At 41.0% G+C, this 21,052-nt stretch overlaps 1 protein-coding gene and 1 long non-coding RNA gene across 5 annotated transcripts in view; one reads left to right on the forward strand and one right to left on the reverse strand.

Annotated features, from left to right (window-relative positions):
* mamdc2a (MAM domain containing 2a) overlaps positions 1-21,052 on the forward strand; it is a 144,737-nt gene that overhangs the window by 105,034 nt on the left and 18,651 nt on the right. For all 4 annotated transcript variants that reach the window (XM_087995816.1, XM_043716618.2, XM_087995803.1 and 1 more), the window contains 4 exons: positions 1,684-1,780; positions 4,702-4,854; positions 12,466-12,722; positions 17,431-17,515. In XM_087995816.1, the coding sequence (XP_087851942.1) occupies positions 1,684-1,780; positions 4,702-4,854; positions 12,466-12,722; positions 17,431-17,515 (592 nt within the window). The remainder of the gene's footprint in view (positions 1-1,683; positions 1,781-4,701; positions 4,855-12,465; positions 12,723-17,430; positions 17,516-21,052) is intronic.
* Positions 1-21,052, reverse strand: part of LOC122563177 (uncharacterized) — a 46,943-nt gene that overhangs the window by 2,163 nt on the left and 23,728 nt on the right. The gene's annotated exons all lie outside the window — the stretch shown is intronic.

A 21,052-nucleotide genomic window follows, 5' to 3' on the forward strand; every position in this document is an offset into this window, starting at 1 on the left:
CCAGTTGGGAAAGTGACAATATTGGGCACTCTGTTGGTTTTGCACCTTTGCCCACATTTTTGTAATTTGAAATCAATGAGAAATATTGGGCTAATGACAATTCAGAATTCCATAGATCCCATGAGCTGCTAAATTGTTGAGCATGGTAATCCATAGTTTTAATTGTGTGTTCAATTCTGCTAGTCTGGTAACTAATCAATGCTGGCTGTGTTTGATTAGGTAAACATGAGTGTGGACTCAGAACTAGACACACAAAGACCTCAAATATCTTAGATAAGCTTGAGTGCAGACATTTTGTGATTACAAAGATATTTGAAATAAACTATTGCCAATTTAAAAACTAGGTTCATTCTAGAAATTGGCTGACTTGCATTCAAAAAGAATGTGTACCCAATGAACACAGTCCACTGATTTCTCAGCAACAAACGGTGGCACAGTGGTTAGCACTGCTGCCTCACAGCGCCAGAGACCCGGGTTCAATTCCCGCCTCAGGCGACTGACTGTGTGGAGTTTGCACGTTCTCCCTGTGTCTGCGTGGGTTTCCTCCGGGTGCTCCGGTTTCCTCCCACAGTCCAAAGATGTGCGGGTCAGGTGAATTGGCCATGCTAAATTGTCCGTAGTGTTAGGTGAAGGGGTAAATGTAGGGGTATGGGTGGGTTGCGCTTCGGCGGGGTGGTGTGGACTTGTTGGGCTGAAGGGCCTGTTTCCACACTGTAAGTAATCTAGTAATCTAAACCCAAACAAGCAGACAAAACACATCCAGAAACCCTAGCCACTCTTCCCTACATCAAAGACATCTCAGAAGTGAGTGCCAGACTACTCAGACCACTTGGCAACATGGTAGCCTACAAACCCACCAACACACTAAAACAGCAACTAATGAACTTGAAAGACCCTATACAGACAACAAGCAAAGCTAATGTCATTCACAAAATACCTTGCAAGAACTGCAACAAACACTACATTGAACAAACAGGCAGAAAACTAGCCACCAGGAGACATGGACATCAACTGGCCACAAAACAAATGACACACTCTCACTAGTATCCTTACATATGGATGGGGAAGGACACCACTTTGACTGGGACAGCACGTCCATCCTAGGACAAGCCAAATAGAGACACGCACGAGAATTCCTAGAAGCATGACATTTCAACAAACGCATTGACTTGGATCCCATTTACCACCCCCTTAGAAAAAGTACAGGAAATAACATCATCAACCCAAGGAAACCCAAACACATAAATAGAAAGTGGGCTACACCACCAGTGCTTCATCCAGAGGCTCACTGAAGATGTTACCTAGTATGTTGATGAAACGTTTGAAAAGAAACCTTCCAGCTCAGTGAGCAAACCTACATCCTGAAGATAAACTAATTCCTTTGGTGGGGCAGTACAAAATATGGTGCAGAACCTTAAGATTGGAGTTGGGCTCTTCAAGACTTATATCAGAAGCACTAATTCACATTCTGATGCTCAGTGTTGATTGAAATTTAAAAAATTAAGATTGATAGATTTTCATTTGGCAAAGTTTATGGAACCAAACTGGGTGACTGCAGTTAAGATACAGATCAGTTTCATGAGTTTCATGTTAATAAATGGAGGAATCTACTTCCAATAGAACAAAGTTTCTAAATGTTACTGAAATAATTAAACAAATAATTTTCTTCTATTTCTTTTCCAGATAGTTTTCGTCAGTGTCTGTAAGAATTTCTGGAACTGTGGAAAAGTAGCATTGGATGACATCACAGTGAGCCAAGGAGACTGTCGGATTCCTGGAGGTACAAATGGGGGTTTATGAGAAAAATAGCATAAATGTTTATTTGTTCTGTCTGTTACAATAATGAACATCAAAATGCCAACTCTGTTACCATAGTAGACAGGCAGGACTGGAAGAACAACAGCAAGCCAGGCAACATCAAGAGGTGGAGAAGTCAACATTTCGGGTGTAACCCTTCTTCACGACCCTGAAGAAGGATTACACCTGAAACATTGACTTCTCTACCTCCTGATGCCCTGAAGAAGGGTTACACCTGAAACATTGACTTCTCTACCTCCTGATGCCCTGAAGAAGGATTACACCTGAAACATTGACTTCTCTACCTCCTGATGACCTGAAGAAGGGTTACACCTGAAACATTGACTTCTCTACCTCCTGATGCCCTGAAGAAGGGTTACACCTGAAACATTGACTTCTCTACCTCCTGATGCCCTGAAGAAGGGTTACACCTGAAACATTGACTTCTCTACCTCCTGATGCCTTGAAGAAGGGTTACACCTGAAACATTGACCTCCTGATGCTTCCTGGCTTGCTGTGTTCTTCCAGCCTCCTACCTGTCTACTTTGGATTCCAGCATCTGTAGTTTTTTTGACTCTGGTACTATGGCTAAGCCAACAAAATAAAGGCCTCTGCTGATATGATACCTGGAATATCATATTTAGATAACAAGGGAGGATCCATCAATCATCTGGTCATTCTAAATGCTTAACTCTGCAGAGATGTTTGGATCTGATTGAAGAGCCTGGAGTAGGGGCTGAGCCAACTATCTCAAGAGTAAAAGGAGGAATCATTTGTTCCTCATAAAGCATGGCAGAATTTTGGAACTTGCCTCTTTTTAATAGGTAAATAGGTGCATGTTTGAGACAATGGTTCAATTTAAATTTGAGACTGATAGATATTTCGTTAACCTAGGTTTTTGAGGGATATTGGGAAAGGCAAATTTGAGGCTGAATCTTGTGGAGGTGAGGGGAGGTCTCTCTTGGCGAGCTGGTGAGAATCCTACCTCACTTCTTTTTGGGAAGGCTTTTGATATCTTGTCCCACTTAGGCACTAAACAGGCCAGTGACAGTCATCAAGGAGCTCGGATGAGATGTTCTGCTGTTCTTTACTCAAGAGTGCTATGGAGAAAATGGTGGCTGCTACTGGTATGACACCCTCCCGGCATTGAGGAGGCACATCTCAGCCTTCTGGCCCTAATATTCAGTTCAACACCTTCAAAATGTGAACCATCTCTTTCATCTTATCAAGTGCCCCCATCCTAGTTACGGTCCTTTCATGTCAGGCAGGAGACACCATTGGTCTGTCATTCTCACATTGCGATACCTTAATCTAAACTATCAACATCTTTTCTACACCCACTATCCCCACTGCCCCCCACTCCAAACTTTTGCATAAATGCTGTCACCTCTATACTTCATGTCAGCTCTGATGAGGAGTCATCAGTTGAATAATGACCAGAAGGTTGACATGGGTTGGGGGATTTGCAAGGGAGATAGGGCAAGAGCAAATAGCAGCAAAGGCAGGGATTACCTCTCAGGATCTCTTGTCAGGATTTGCTCATTTTGCTCCCCAGCTGGCAAGTTCCCCTCAACCATATTAATACCACCAGTGGTATGGCAAGGCCCTTACAGGGTCACTAATTACCCCCCTAAGAGCTTCAATTGACAACATTGTGGGGAGTCTGCTCATAGCTCTCCCACTTCGATCTTAATTGGGATGAAGGTGGGAGGTTGCTAGGGACCTCAACCACTCACCACTCTTCCTCCATACTTAATTGCTCCCTATCTCAAATCTGCCATGGTGGGTGGCACAAAATTCCCCCAGTGGAGCTGAGACACAGATCCGCCATGATTTCAATGAAGCATGAAACCGTCTTCAGGGCCTTGAATGATCTCCTTCCTATCCCAAAGTTTTGAAATGGTGAAGAAACCTTGAAGCACAGGTATTTTTTTTTGTTCTTCTTTCTTGTCCACACTGACTGATGCATTGGGATGGCCTGTTTCACAACCAGGAGAATAAGTTCACAGCATGAAACCTGGCCCAAAAACAGAACTTTGTGACATCGAGACAGCAGTGTAGTCGGGAAATTTCTCTTGCAGCAAAGAGTGTTCTTACAGACAATTCTCTATTCAAGGACTTCGACTGCAATTCACAAATGTCAACTTATGGACACTGAGCATGTGAGAAATCCTGGACTCTTGGTCCCAGCCAGAAAGCGGTTCAACTTTCAAGGTGGATTTTGTAACTGTTGACCATACTGACAGCCCGCCCTGGACAGACCATTGCCTGGTGAAAAGAATCACCTTCTGAATTTCAATTGAGCATGCCGGTCTTGCCCTTGGAAGTGATTGACTCTGACACTTAACTAGTGCTACCCTCCTGCACAATGAGTTTGAGGAATTTAATATAATGTTGCGCTTATTGTTGAAATGTTTTCCTGCTGTTGTGATGTTTAAAATGTTTCACGTGGAGGCTGGGGTAGAGTAAAACACTAACTTTGGAAGAAGTCACAGGGTCTTCTCTGGCACATTAGGAAGCCATTCAGCCTTTTCAATCTCTCTTTAAGAGCAATCTAGTAATCTCCAATCCCCTGCGCTATCCCTGTAATCTCATCCCATTTTCTTTTCAAAACGTTGATTGCCTCCACTTTCTTCACCCTCGTGGAAAGTTTTAGGTCATCATCACTGATCCTGGAATCAGTCCCTTATCCAAAGCCTTAAATGTGTTTCCCCCTGTCCCTGTGAAATCAGTTAATGAGAAGCGTTTTTTTGTTGGTCATATCAAAACCCATCAATCTTGTACACTTCTCCTGGCAGTCCTCATTGCTGAAAGAGAAACAAGGCAATAAGCTCCAGCCTAACCTTGTATCTAAAATCCTGACAGTTTGAAGAAACTCTTTTTTTCCCTACCTACTCTGTACAGGTTCCTGGCTTCCTACTCCAGGAAAGTGCAATTTTGATATGGATTATTGTGGATTCATTCAGGATCATAAGGACAAAGGCAACTGGTACAGAAGAACTGGTACAACACCAACATCATTCACGGGTCCAAAGGGTGATCACACGACAGGGGTAGGTGAGTTGTATTTTAATAACTATTCTGAGCTGCAATTTCTTGTTTCTCTTCTTTTTATATAGAATGGCGAAGAACGAACAAGTTATGAGTCTTCCCTTGTTTAAAAGTGGCCAAAATCTGTTGGAAAAATTAAGGCTGACGTCCAGTTATATTCTCGGACATTCACACCTCACACCTGGCCTAGAGTGGTTCCCAGTCCAGCAAAGGCATAATTTTGAAATTTTTCGTCATCATTCAAGTAACTCCATGTTAATCCTCCAACTCCCTACCTCTGTAGTCGCCTCTAGCACATCTCTGAATAATGCTTCTTTTAATCGCTACACCATTGCTGGCAGTGCCTTTGATTTCTGACATCCTGAGATCTGGAATTCTTTCCCTCAGAATTCATATATCTTTCACAACTTTTGGGAAAATTCTAAAATCTATCACTTTGAACAATGGCTTGGTTATTTGTTCCAAAGACGTCCATTTGTGCCTCAATATCAATTTTTATTTGATAATCGCTATGGCGAAACATCCTGGGAATGTTTTACCATGCTAAAGAGACTACATAAGCAGAAGTTTGTAGTTGCTTGATTTTTCTTTAATTTCAGAGATATACATTATTCATAAAAAAACATGCATGAGTACATAAAAAAGTTCTAAATCAGTTCTGTACAGTCTTTGCAAAGAAAAAAACAAAACATTGAAATTTTGACATTTTTCAGATCTTCTCTTCAGTCGCAAAAACAAGGCATTTTCTGCTTATTCAGGAAACTATTCATGTTCATTTTGAGGCACTGAGAGAGTTTGACAACTTCTAATGGACTCCCTAACTTCAAATAATGTTGATATTGCTAATGTCGACTGCTTTGCACACCTCCTGTACAGTTGTAACCTGCTTTGTCTAAGCATCCTATGATCTATGTATCCTTGTTTGCTATGATCTGTCAGTACTGCTTGCAGAACAAAGCTTTTCACTGTACTTAGATACATGTGACTGACTACAATAAATCAAATCAAGTCAAATCAAGTCAAATCTGATTAAACTTTGTCAGAAAGACCTTAGACAGTGGTCTTTCCCCACTGTGCCTTGGTGGCCACTGGCCCAAACTGTAGTGCATCCTTCAGCACATAGTCCTAGATTTTACAATGTGCCAGTCTGCAACATTTGGTAGAGGTCATCACTTTGCACTGGAAGACTAACATGCTTCGCACAGACCAAAGAGCGTCTTTCACCAAGTCTATGGTCCTCCAGGCGCATTCAATAGACAATAGACAATAGGTGCAGGAATGGGCCATTCTGCCCTTCGAGCCAGCACCACCATTCATTATGATTATGGCTGACCATCCTCAATCAATTCGATGTGAATCCTGGGGAACAGCATGTAGAGCACAGAGTCCTGCATCACAAACCTTAACCAAAAACCACTCTTCTGAGAAAGTGCCTCCAGGTGAATGAGAGGGATTTTGCAGGGTTTCCCATTCTATGGTGGTTGTTTGGCCACCTCAGAAGACTCTAGGGGTCACTTATACAATTCAGAGGGATGTCAGGCACCTGTGCATGCTAGCAACAGGCATTTGCTGCTCATGTCAGGATCTGTGTTTATTCTAATTTCTGCAGCCACTGCATGAAGCTCTAAGCTCTGTACCCAGCAGTTGGCTAGAGAAACCAGAAGCTAATGTAGCAATACACTGATCAGAGTGTACAGCCACTCAGAATGGCTACACAGCTTCAAGGGAATGTTGGTCAGGACCTCTGCCTGATTGATACAATTCAGGCCTAAGAATCAACTTTTTTTTGTGTGAGATTTGAGCATGGTTGTCAGCACCAGCATCTGGAACTGCTCTTGAACTAAGTGGCTTGCTTGTTCATTTCAGAGGGCAGTTAAGAGTCAACCACATTGCCACTGTGGGCCAGACCAGGTAAGGATGCTGGATCTCCTTCCCTTTCCACATTAGTGAACCAGATAGGTTTTACGATAATATTTGTCCTGGTCACCATTATTGAGATTAATTTTTAATTTCACACTTTATTGATTGATTTTCATGGGATTTGAACCCATATTTTCAAGAGCATTAGCTCTGTTTTGCTTGTTTACTGACATTACCAATACTGTACCTCTCCGCTACAGAGAAGTGCTGGGAAGTTTTCCTTACAGGGTTTCACTGTTGGCGAGTGGTTAACAATAATTCCCTTATTTTGACTGCTCTTTGTTGGACCTATTGGTCTTAAATTTCAAAAATTGCCATGATAAGATTTGAACTCATGTTCTCTGGATTTTCAAGACCTAAACTTGTACCACTAAGCTGGAGCACTCCATTTGACACAACCTTTACAAAATACAGCTTTCCTTTATAAGCCTATTTTAGGGAGGGTGTGGACTTCCAGAGTTGAGGTGGTTTCCGTAGTTGCAATTATAATTATGCAGATTTTTGCTTGTATTCACCACAAACAGTTTGATATGAAGCTGACATTTATGAGCTGCACTTTAAAGTGAAGCACTGCTGGACTGATTTGTTGGAAGTCTACCTAAAGAGAGCTTTGCAGCAGTGTACTTGGGGAGTGTTCCTACTTTTGTACCAAATGCCATATTTGAACTGGAAATCTGAAGTGTAAGACAGATGGCTCATAAAGCTATCTTGATTATTTTCCTCAGCTGGTCTGGCAGCATATGTGGAGAGAGAAAAGAAGTTCACATCTCAAGTCAAATATTAGCAGTTTCTCTTGACAGTCGCTGCTGATGTTTCCAGTTGGATATTACTCACAAATTCTAAAGAAGACTAATTTTTGACTTGAGATGTGAACTTCTTTTCTCTTTCCCACATATGCTGCCAGATTTATTGAGTATATCCAGCTATTGGTGTTTTCATTTCAGAGTTCTGGCATCAGAAATTACTTGTAATTTTTATTTTTCTCTTGTGTCTCTTTCTGTGTTTCTCTCCTGGTCTTTGCTCTGATTCTCACTGTGTCATCAGCTTTCTGTTCTTATTTTGGGCAAAACAAGTTGGGAGACATGCCTTGAAATCTGCATCTTCAGCCTGATTTTTAGGTCACTTGTTATAGTATTTCTCTACATGTCAAATTTTGTTTATTAACCACTACTGAGAATGATATTACATTTTAAAAAGTTGCATAAATACAAACTTGTTACTGAAAAGTTTATTTAGTTCGCCCATCTCCTATGTCTTTTAGCCTTGTCTCTCTGGCCTTTACAATTGACACATTAAGTCAGTTTGAGGGTGCTCAAGTCCCACTGCAGAGTCCAGAGTACAAATTGTAGCCTGACACTCCCTGTGCAGTCCTGAGGGAACTCTGCACTAAGGTGTCATATTTCAGATGAGATATTAAACTAAATTCCCCTCTGGCCTTTCAGGCGCATGAGTAATATAATAATTTCAAACAAGATTGGGGAAGTTTACCCCAGCATCCTGGCCAATATTTATCCTATCCAGCATCATTAAAATGGATGATCATGGATTGATGTATGTGGGAGCTTGCTGTGCTCTGCTGCATTCCACACAGAGAGACTTTCCCACATTTTGAAACATCTCGAGGTTGCCCAGAGAAATGTATTTAAGATCCCTGTCGCAGTGTTACCACAAATGTGCCAAAGGATCAGTGTGTTTATCCACCTTGAAGCAAGAGCAATGAAAGGTTAGATTTACATTCTCAATCTGCTTCTGTTCCACGACCTTAATCTTCTAAATCATTGGGTAGATGAAAGTTACCTCACCAAAAGGCATGACAGTTATTTTATTTTTGTAGATTCTTTAATGGGATGGCAAAGCCAGCATTTCTTGCCCATCCCTAATTAGCCTTGAAATGAGTGGCTCACTAAGCCATTTTAGAGGGCAGTCAAAGGTCAACCATGTTGCTGAGGGTCTGGAGTCACATTCTCCTCTGCAGCCAATAGCATGAGCTCAGATGGCTATGTTGCCTGCTGGGTGCTAGGGTTCAGGAAATCTACTCAGGGCTAGAGAAGAACTTACAGGACGAGGGGTCGGAATCATCTTTTGTTGTTCATAAATGTATCAACAATACAGGTTGGTCAAGGAAAGATGATCTGCTTTGTCATTATGAAAAGGTAGACACCAAATTAAGAAGTGAAATTTCGGACGTCATGATCTCTGCATTATTACCAGACCCATGTGCAATCTGACACAAGGCAAAATAGACTAGAGAGGTGATTGATTGGCTGAAAGACTGGAGTGAGAGAACTGGGTTTCAGTTCAGAGGACATCGACATATGTACTGGGGAAAGTGAGGCCGAGCCATTGGGAGGTCTACACCTGAGTGCAGCTGGGATCACTGTTCTTGACAGCCACATAACTAGAGACCAAGCAAGGGTTTTAAAATAAATAGTGGCGCAAGAGATCAAAATCAGGAAGATATAGTCATTTAAAGAGGAGAGAAAAGGAAAGATATTAATGACAAATAATAAACAGCCCAGAACAGGAAAGGATGGAAAGTACAGATCTAAGAGTCAATCATCAGTTAATACTAGAGGTTACAAAAATAATAGGGCAAAACTCAAGGTTCCATATCTGAATGCAAGTAGCACTTAAAACAAAACAGATGCACTGATAGTGCAAAGTGTGATAAACAGGTATGATCTAATTGCCTTTGCAGTGACAGGGTTGCAGGATGACACTGATTGGGATTTGAATATTGAAGACTGTGTGGTACTTGAGAAGCTAGAAAAAGGTGGAGAGGTGGCTTTGTTGAATAAAAGTTATACTAATACAATAGAGAGAAGCCACCTAACTTCAAGAAACGAAGGTGTGGAAATATATCATTAAAAGCCAAATATTGCAGATGCTGGAAATCTGAAGTAGAAACAGAGTGTGGGTCTGGCAGCATCTGTGGAGAGAAAAACAATTAGCGTTTTGAGTGAAAGGTTATTGGGGTTAGGCAGGAATGAGACTTGAGGTTTAAAACAAGATCAGCCAATCTTATTGAATGGTGGGGAAGGCTTAAAAAGCTAAGTGGCTTATTCCTGCTCCGAATTTCTACGTATGTATTGGCCAGGCTAGGTAAGGAGAGCAAATTTCCTTCTTTAAAAGGACATTAATGAACAATTTTTTTTAATGACAGTTGATAGCTTCATGATCCTGGAACTAGTTTTCAATTCCAGAATTTATTAATTGAATTTAAATTTCACCAGCTCCTATGGTGGGATTTGAAACTAAGTTCTGGCAGTATTAGCCTGGGCCTCAAAATAGTGTACCATCCCTAAATTGAAGTTTTTAAAAATGAATTCATCTGTGGGATGTGGCCATCTCTGGCTGGCCAGAATTTATTGCCCATTCTTAGTAGTCCTTGAGAAGGTGGTGGTGAGCTGCCTTCTTAAACTGCTGCAGTCCACCTGCTGTGGGTTGACCCAAAATGCCATTAGGGAGATAATTCCAGGATTTAGATCCAGCAACAATGAAGGAACTGTGTTATATTTCCCAGCCAAGATGGTGAGTGCCTTGGAGAGGCACTTGAAGGTGGTGTTCTTATATATTTGCTGCCTTTGACCTTCGCAATGGGAGTGATTGTGGATTTAGAAGGTGATGTCTGAGAATCTTTGGCAAGTTTCTGCAGTGCATCATGTAGATTGTACACACAGCTGACACTGACCATTGGTAGTGGAGGGAGTGGGTGCTTGTGAAAGTAATGCCAATCAAATGAGCTGCTTAGTTCTGGATGATATCAAGCTTCTTGAGTGTTGTTAGGGCTGCACTCATCCAGATAAATGGAGAGAATTCCATCACACTCCTGACTTATGCCTTGTAGATGGTGGACAGGCTTTGGGGAGTCAGGAGGTGTGTCACTCGCTGCAGTATTCCCAGCCTCTGAAATGCTCTTGTAGTGACGGTGTTTATGTGCTGTGTCCAGTCGAGTTTCTGATCACTGATAACCTGCAGGATGTTGATAATGGGAGATTCAGTGATGGTAACACCATTCAATGTCAAGAGGCGATGGTTACATTGTCTCTTATTGGTCATGGTCATAGCCTGGCATTTGTGTGACACAAATGTAGTTTGTTACTTGTCAGCCCAAGCCTGGATATTGTCTAGACCTTGTTGCATTTAGATATGGATTGCTTCAGTATCTGAGGAGTTGCAAATGATGCTGAACATTGTGTAATCATTGGCGAATATCCCCACTTCTGAGTGTCAGTCATCTCTCACACACCTTGTTCACAAAGATAAATTGACAGAAAGGAAGATAAATTTGATCTCAAATATCCCTGATTTTAATGACTGTGCTATTAGCAACCATGCCTCTAACTACTGAGTACTTAAACTCTACCTTTTCTCCTTATATCTCTTCACCTTGCTCCTCTCCTTTAAGACACTGCCCTTATGTCCAAACTCTTGGTCACCTTTCCTGATAGCTAATTATGCCGTTTTGTATCAAATTATCTTTGTCCCTGACAGTTCCTGAGAGCCACTTTGGGATGGTGCTATATAAAGATATGTTGTTGGTGTGTTGATGCAGGGAAAGTCTAATTAGCAGAAATGACTAATGTTGAAGGAAAGCTGGTCACTGCTCAGTGGGAATAGTTGCACATATGAAGCCAAACCAAAGTTTGATGAAATCATTCAAGTATGTGCTTTTCCAGCTGTCAGGCCTTAAATTACAATGTTCTGCAAGGCTGTCATTTGGAAAAAGACAAGTTGAACTATCTAACCTCAGGCAGACACACTGCGATGCTCTAATTAGTACTGAGAGATGATTCCACTCTCTCTCTTGTACGTTATCCAAATCAATCACATATGAGTAATATTTTTAGGCTGCTCAACTGTGTGGGCTTTCACAACTGAGCCCGATTATTATCCTCATCTTTATTCCTCTTACGTATCACCTTCAGCAAAAATACCTAGATAATAACTAGGTTACATATCTTGCTCCCCACCTACAACTCCTCAATCCTCAACAGGCATTAGCCTGGTGGAATCCATCATTAAACCTGAAAGGTTTGTGCTGAGATCTTAAATGAATAGAGTATGTGCTTGTCCAGTAGTGGAAATTCATTGTGCAAAATAAAAAAAGTTCAAATGTTGCTGAAGCTTTGCTGTTACCCCATGAATAAAGGTTTTGGCAACATGTCTTGTTCTTCAATAGTGCAACATGTGTATATTTACAAATATATATATAATTTTTATCACCTTTTTCAGTCAAGCTTCCCAAGGAACTGGAGAGTTATTAAATGAGAATTTAAGACCCAGACACTGAAGGAGATGTCAGTCACCCAAAGCTTAGTCGACAATCGAGGAGCATCGTAAAAGGTGTTTAGGAGCAAGGAGTACAGAGGTGATGAGATTGAAGGTGCTAATTCAATAGCTTAGAACCCAGGCAACTGGAGACAGAATGCACTGCAGTAGAGTGATTAAAATGAGGGATGCATGACTGACTGGAGTTGGGAGAGTGCAGAGATGTCCAAGGATTGTAGAACTAGAAAGGTTTACAGAGATGGGGAGAGGTAGTTACATATTGGTATTGTATCATCTCTTTTGCCGTCTTTATCTTTAACATTAACTAAAGGACATTAGATATAATGTGTTTTTCTCTGAGAGGGAAGGGATTTATTTTGATGTGTGATGTCTGCTATCTAAATAAATGTAATTATTTTCCTTTAGGGCGATACTTATATGTAGAAGCCTCTCATATAAGGCACGGATACAATGCACGATTGTTGTCATGGCCACTGAGAGGATTCACTGGTGACCAGTGCCTGATATTTTTCTACCACATGTATGGGCTTGGAACTGGATCATTAAATGTTTACTTGAGGAAGGAGAATGGTCAAGAAACTCTCTTATGGAAAAGAACAGGGGAACAGAGTGTATCTTGGCTGAAGGCCTCTGTAGAATACAACTGTGAAGAAAACCATCAGGTTAGTTTGCCTTAAAACTCTGCATGGTTAGGAATAGCCAGTGGAGAAAATTAGAGTATAAAACTTTTTACCCTTGAATCGCATCCAAACTGAAGGAGAATTTCTTCTGTGAAATAGTTTGACCAGAATCATAGAATCCCTACAGTGTGGAAACAGGCCCTTCGGCCCAACAAGGCCACAGCCACCCTCCGTAGAGTAATCCACCCAGCTGCATTCCTCTACCCTATTATTCTATATTTACCACTCTCTACTGCACCTAACCCACATGTCCCTGAACACTATGGGCAATTTAGCATGGCCAGTTCACCCTAATCCGCACATCTTTGGACTTTGAAACTGAAGGACCCGAAGGAAACTCACAGAGACTGGAAGAGAACATGCAAACTCCACACAGAGTCACCTGGGGCTGGGATAAAACACTGGTCCCTGGCGCTGTGAGGCCACAGTGCTAACCACTGAACCACTGTGCCATCCATAAACCTGAAGTTAAAAACAAAGTAACAGATGTACTCAGCAATGTCAGTAGAGAGAGAAAAAGTTAAGAAAATAAGAAAAACGATTGAAAGAGGTCATTCAGCCCTTCAAAACCTACTCCACTATTCCAAAGATCCACAGCACCCTGAGTAATTCAGTTCCTCATCTCAGTCCTCAATACCTGAACATCTTATTCCAAGACTATGTAGCTCTGTTATAGATTCCCCAGCCATAGGGAAGCATTTTCAGTATCTTAAGAATCTTATGAACCCACTTAAGAATTGTATCTGTTCAATTAGATCACTGCTCATTCTTCTCAACTCCAGGAAACGTAGATTGTATTTACATAATATCTCCTTGTAGAACTGATGGTTACCTTGAAATGCTCAATCAGTCAGCCTCTGCCCAAATGCTGCTGGGTATTTCCAGCATTATCTGTTTTATTTCAGATTTCAGCAGCTACAGCACTTTGCTTTTGACCAATTCCTCATTACTATGTGTCCATGATACAAAACATTATTCCTAATTTTATATTAAATTAAGTTGATGTGGTGAGTGTGAGGGCACAGGATGGTGAATTATGGAAATGAAGAAATGTTACACTGGTGATGTCGGCAATAGCCTGATTGTATTATCACTAAACTATTAATCCAGAGACCCAGGGAATGCTCTGGGCAAAGTTCAAATTGCATGATGGCAGCTGGTGAATTGAAATTCAGTTTTAAAAATCTGTAACTGAAAGCTAATCCCAGTCATGATCACCATGAAAAGATCAACAACAGTCATAAAAGCCTACCTGGTTAACAAATGCCCCTCTAGGGAAGGAAGTCTTACCCATTCCAGTGTACATACGACTCCAGATCCACAGTAATGTAATTTACTCTAAACCGGCCTCTGAAATGGTTGAGCAATTGAGGGATGGGTGATGAATGCTGGCTTTGCCAATAATGTGTCAGTTGAATGAAAGACATCACCAATATTACCATTGACCATAAACTAAACTGGACTCGTAGTATAAATGCCGTACCTACAGCAGCAAGACCTCTCCTGAATCCTCCAAACCTATCCACGATTGATAGGGCACAAATCAGAGTGTGATGGAATACTCTCACTTGACTAGATCAGTGTAGCTTCAACAACACTCAAGAAGCTTGACACCATCCAGCTCTCTTTATTGGCACCACATCACCACCTTCAACATCAGTATCTCCATTACCGACACACCATGGCAACAATGCATGCTATCTACAAGATCCACTGTAGCAACCCACCAAGGGTCCTTAGGCAGCACATTCCAAGCCCATAACCACTATGATCTAGAAGGACAAAGACAGCAGATACATGGGAATAACACTACTGCCACGTTCCCCTCCAAGCCATTCAATTGGAAGTATATCACCATTCCTTCACAATCACCTGGTCAAAATTCTGGAATTCCATCCCTAACCAAATTATGGTTCTACCTATGTCAGATGGACTAGTTCAAGGAGACAGCTCACCAGCACCTTTTAAAGGGCAATTAGGGATGGGGAATAAGCACAGTCCTCGCCAATAACTCCCACATCCCATGAACAAATAAAAAAACCTAAATTAACAATCACTGCAATTTATTCTAATGAATCCAAATGTGAACAACAGTCCTGTTTCATTTTCTGCAATATATGAACTGATTATGACATTGTAAAACACAATATTTCTAGTCACAGTTGTAACTGAAAGTGCTACCTAAAAGTAATCATATCCATGAGACTCTAGGTAAAAGAGACAAACTCAATCCCTTCTAATTTGTTTTCACAATGTATTTATTTTTGTTATCTTGTAACACAATAAGTAAATAATGTTCTGTTGAGTTTTAGCAAGTTGCTGTATTCTGTTTTGGTTAAATCAAATCAAATGATAATTTTTGAATTAACACAGAATTGTAGGCTCTATTGTGCTGTACAACCACAGGCTGTAGGGTGTCTGAAATTCATTTCAGGGTCACAGAGCAGGAGGCCATTCAGTCCATTGTGTCTCTACTGGCTCTTCAAATGAGCAACTGAAACGAACAAAACCTACAGCGATTAACCTACCTTCTCCCTGTAATACTCTACATTCTTCCTTTACAACTAACAGTCTAAATCCTTCTTAAAAGTCTCAAGTAAAGCTGCCTCCATCACATTGTCAGTGCATTCCAGACATTAATCACTTATTGCATGCAGAAGATTTTCCTCATGCCATTTTTGCTTCTTTTGGTAACTATTTAATCTGTGCTTTCTCATTCTTGATCAAATAGGAATGGTTTCTCTCCATTTACTCTGACCAGAATCCTCATGATTTTGATTTAAAAAAAATATTCACTCATGGAACGTGGGCGTTGCCGGCTGGCTAGCATTTATTGCTTGTACCTAGTTGCCCTTGAGAAGATGGTGGTATGCTGCCTTCTTGAACCACTGCAGACCACGTGCTGTAGGTGGATTCACAATGTGCTTAGGGAGGGAATTCCTCTGTCAGATCTCTATCTCAGCCTTTTCCTTGCCAAGTAAAATCGTTCCAATTTCTCCAGTCTAAATAAATTAAGTTCCTCATCCCTGGGACCATTCTACTCCTGAGACATAAGAGAAGGGCATTTCATCTTGTTAGTTGGCTTGCATCCTGGGGTATTAAAGGAGGTGACAGCAGAAAGTAGTTGATGCATTAGTCATGATATTCCAAAATTCCCTGGGTTCTGGAAAACATGCTAATGTGACACACTCATTCAAAAAAAGGAGATAGGCCGAAAGTGGACCAGTTAGTTTGACCTCTGTCGTGGGGAAGTTAATGGAGTCAATCATAAAGGAGGAGATAACTGAGCACTGGAAAAACAAAGCTTAATTCACCAGTGTCAACACAGTTTCATGAAGGGCAGGTCAAACTTGTCAAAACTTGCTGGAGTTCTTTGAGGAGGCAACCAGCAAGGTAGATAATGGGGATCCAGTGGTATATCAAGACTTCCAGAAGACATTTAACAAGATGCAGCATAAAACATTGATCCAGATCCATGGGGTTAAGTGTGGAGTATTGGTTTGGATAGAGGATTGGCTGACTGAGAAAGAACAGAGGATCTAGATAGATGGGTCCCTCCCTGGATAGTGAACTATAATTAGTGGGGTGCCACAGGGTTATGTTCTTGGATCTCAACTATCCACAATTTGTATAAATGATTTGTAAGAGGCGAAAGAATGTGATATAGCAAAATGCACTGATGATGATAAAATAGATGGGAAAGCAGGCTGTGATGGGGAGATAGAATTTACAGATGGATATTGATAGGCTAGGGGAATGAATCAGAATCTGGCCAATGGAGTTTAATGTGGATAAGTACGAGATTATTTTAGCAGGAAAAATAAAAGGGCAAATTATTATTTAAATTGGAAGCAGATTCAAAGTGCATCCATGCAGAGGGATCTGGGTGTCTTTGTGTATGAATCACAGAAAGTGGATTTGCAGGTACAGCAAGTTATAAGAACAGCAAATGGAATCCTAGCATTTATTGCAAAAAAGCTAGATTATAAAATAAACGTTGTTACAATTATATAAGGCATTGGTAAGACCACATCTGGAGTACTGTGTCCAGTTTTGGTCTCTTTACTTGAAGGAGGAGGTGGTGGCACTGGAGGCCATTCACAGGCAGGTCACCAGGTTGATCCCAGTGATAAAAGGTCTGTTTTATGAGGAGCGGTTGAATAGCATGGCCTTGTACACGCTAGAGTTCAGAGGAATTGGGGGCAGGGTGGGTCCGTTTGAGGTTGGTGAACATTGAACAGATGTTCCTTGTGCGGGATGGCCTCAAACAAACGGTCATAGATATAGAGTAAGATGGGGAGAAACTATTTCTCTCAGAGGGTTGTGACTCTGTGGAACTCACTGCTCCAGAATGCAGTGGAGGTGGAATCAATCACCAGATTGAAGACAGAAATAGATATGCTTCTGACAATAAGCGGAATACAGGGCTATGGGGAATCAGACAGGAGTAGAGTCAAGACTAGGATAAGATCAGCCATGATCATGTTAAATAGCGGAGTGGGCTTGAAGGGCTGAATTGCCTACTCGGCTCCTAATTCTTATTTTCTTATGCTAACAGATAAGTCCAATTGGTTCCCTTTTAATTCTGTCTTGAAAGTTACTCTTGAATCTGCTTCTACCATCCTTTTAGGCAGTGCATTCCAGATCACAAAACATGCCGTTGTATTTACAAATATTGTTCTTCTTACAGATTGTCTTTGAAGCAATTCGTGGCCTATCAATACACAGTGACATTGCAATAGATGACGTTTTATTTCAAAATGGACCCTGTGAAGGTACATGTGGAAACTGTATTGTGTAATATAATCTGTGCAAGCTCTCCGACATACGGGTTAAACTCCCATAATTCCTGTGAGTGAGTTGAATATCACGACTGGGACTAAGCAGTAAACTAATTACAGTTCTTGAGAGGATAAAACTTTATAGAGCTTTGGGGAAACAGCAGCAAGAAAAGGAATTATCTAGGAACAAGTTTAGGCTGTTCAGCCCTGCCATTCAATACAAACACTTCAAAGCCTTTCACTCACCTCAACCCCATAACCTCGCATACTGGAGGAAATCAGAACCCTATCGATCTCTACCTTAAACAGTCTCAAAGAGTGAGTCTCCATCTCCCTCTGTGGTAGAAAATTCCAAAGGTTCACAACTCTCTGAGTAAAAGAATTTCTCCTTCTCTCAGACCAAAGTGGCATTCCTCTTATTTTTAAATAGCACTATTTTAAAAGTGGGCATAGATAAATGGATGGAATGGCCTCTTTCTATGCTGTATCACTCTATGGTGCACACTTGAGGAGAATTTGTTATTCACTTTAAACCAACAGGCAGCATCAACTAAAAGTGGATATTTAATTTCCGATCCTGTACACTTTTATGATTGAATGAAAATGTCTAATGGAAGAGGTGCTGAAACTGCACTAATAATGTGCATCGATTTATTTTGTTGCATGGTAACCTTTCATCAAGATTGCTGTGCTTACTGTTTACCTCCTCCCTATCTCTGTCACTTCCGTCAGCCCTACAGCTCTCCAAGATTTCTGCACTTCTCCAATTCCAACCCCAATTTCCATCGCAAAAACAATGGTGACCATGCTTTCAACTGCCTGGGCCTAAGTCCTGGAATTTCACCCCCACCCATAATCCCTCTGCTTCACACTCTTCCCATTAAGACCCTCCTTGAAACCCACTACTTTGATTAAGCTTTTAGTTATCAGTTGATGTTTCTCAGTGTTATACCCGTCCTTGTACAGGGAAAATACCATAAAATTAAGCCCAACATCTAAAGATCAACCTGTTTACAGACAAGATGAATTGTCATTTGGACAAGTGTGGATTAATTTTAAAAAGATGGCACAGATATATTAAAGGTCAATTGTGATTATTAAACTTGCTTGATTGTTGAAGAGTTAACAAAGACAGTTAATAAGGGTAATGCAGTTGATGTTGCCAGAGTTGGAGGGTTTGAGCTATAGGGAGAGGTTGAACAGGCTGGGGCTGTTTTTCCTGGAGCATCAGAGGCTCGGGGGTAACCTTATAGAGGTTTATCAAATCATGAGGGGCATGGATAGGGTAAATAGACAAGGTCTTTTCCCTGGGGTGGGGGAGTCCAGAACTAGAGGGCATAGGTTTAGGGTGAGAGGGGAAAAATTTAAAAGGGACAACATTTTCACGGAAAGGATGGTGCGTGTAAGGAATGAACTACTAGAGAAAGTTTTGGAGGCTGGTACAATTATAACATTTAAAAGGCATCTGGATGGATATATGAATAGGATGGGTTTAGAGGGATCTGGGCCAAGTGCTGGTAAATGGGACTAGATTAGGTTAGGATATCTGGTTGGCATGGATGAGTTGGACCGAGGGTCTGTTTCCATGTTGTACATCTCTCTGAGACTGTGTGGTGTACATGAATTTCCCAAAGGCATTGGATTACACATTACAGGCTTTACTGGAAAATTACAGATCACATTGGCAGCTTGGATGCAAAACTGGCTATTTGGCAAAATGTTTCTTAAACAGCCGGAAGATTTATAGTCACTTCCTAGAACTTGAGTATTGCTGAATAATAATTTCTCTCTTTTTCTCATGGGGTTGGTTTTACGTCCCCTGCTATTTTTGATGTAAATGGTCTGGGTCTTAACAATCTGAAGATGGTACAACATTTTAGAAAGATTACGAGTTACAGACGATAGTGTTAGAAACTACAGACAGACATAGAGAGGGATGGGCAAAAAAAAACTGGCAGGTGAAATTTAATGTAGAAAAATGTGAAGTCATTTTATTCAGTAAAAATGAGGAGAGGTGATACAAAATAAAGGATTATATTCTCAAGGGAAAAAATAAGCAGAAATGTTTATTCACAAAGCACTGAAGGTGTCAGGCAGGTTCAGAGAATGTCACTGGGGCATAGAGTACAAAAGCAAGGACATTAAGTTAAACTTGTACAAAAATTAGTTCAGCCTCATCTGCAAAATCGTATTCAATTCTGGGCACCATACTTTAGGGAGCATGTGAAAGTAGAAAAGATGCATGGGAATGGTTCCAGGTGAGGAACTTCATAATGTGGATAAGGTTTGAGAAGGGGGAACTGTTTTCTCAGAGAAGAGAACGTGGAGAGGACATTTTATAGGGGTGTTCAAATCTGGACATGAGTAGATAGACAGAAACTATTCCCATCCTTGGGAGGATTAGAAACCAGAGAAGACACATTTAAGGTAATTGGAAAAAGAAGCAATGACAACATGAGGAAAAAGCCTTTTCATCCTGCGAGTGGTTAGGATCTGAAATGTACTGCCTGGGAGTGTGGTAAAGGCAGTTTAAATCATTCCAAAAGAGGATTAGATCATTTTCCAAGAGGATAAGATTTGCAAGGCGCTGAAGGAAAGGTGGGGGAAGAGTGACTAGCTGAGTTGCTCCTGTAGAGAGCCAGCACAGACACTATGGACCAAATACCCTCCTGCTTGACTGTAACCATTCTATGATTCTAAATGGCTTTGTGTAAAATTTGATACGGTAGTGCTCCAGTCAAAGACACTTTGTAAATGTAAGTTGTTGATGCTTAAAGGTTTACCTTGTTCCTGCGACAAACTGTTCTGCCAATTAACTCTCCAATATTTCGTTCAATTTCCGACATGAGAAAGCATGGCACTTGTTGGTGACCAAGTTAATTTGGGGAGAAGAGTTCAGTAAAAAATTAAAGCTTAAAAATCAGCAAATGATAACTGAGCTAAAATGTTTGAGCACCGTTTCTATATTTTGTTCCTCTAATTCTAAGCAGTGAACTCATCATTTTAAGGCATGGGATATTAAATGTTCACCTCTGGCTTTCTTATTGGGAATTGGTCAGTTGAGCTGCCGCAGGAGATGAGAGTGTTTTATCCCACATTGCTTGGCATGGATAGGCATGAAAACAGAGGAAGAACAAAAAGAAAGTGCCCACTTAGTAGTACAGAACTTAAATCTTGCTGAAAAGAGATGATGTGTTGATGCTTTTTGTCCTGTACTTGTCAGGACAAGACGTTTGTGTGATTTCAGAATTTTGCATTCTTGCATCTGTCCTGATTTCCATAAAATTTTGTCAGGCTTCTCAAACAATGTAACAACAGATACATTGCCCTCAAAAAGCAGGAAAGGCTGGAAGTAATGAGCATGTGAAGCAGCAACTGTGTGGAGGTAGATACAGAGAAAGACAAAGAGCTGAACTTTACCAGAAATTGATGAAGAGTCAGTTTTAGCGAATGTTGTGAAGGGTTTCCCTCTGCGAACCCTGGTGCATTTTCTGACACTTTCTTCCCAAACCCAACTCGTTATCTATTTAG

The sequence above is a fragment of the Chiloscyllium plagiosum genome, unplaced genomic scaffold (assembly GCF_037043375.1).
Source record: "Chiloscyllium plagiosum isolate Xiang-an unplaced genomic scaffold, Cpla_swu_hap1 HiC_scaffold_2, whole genome shotgun sequence".
NCBI lineage: Eukaryota > Metazoa > Chordata > Chondrichthyes > Orectolobiformes > Hemiscylliidae > Chiloscyllium > Chiloscyllium plagiosum.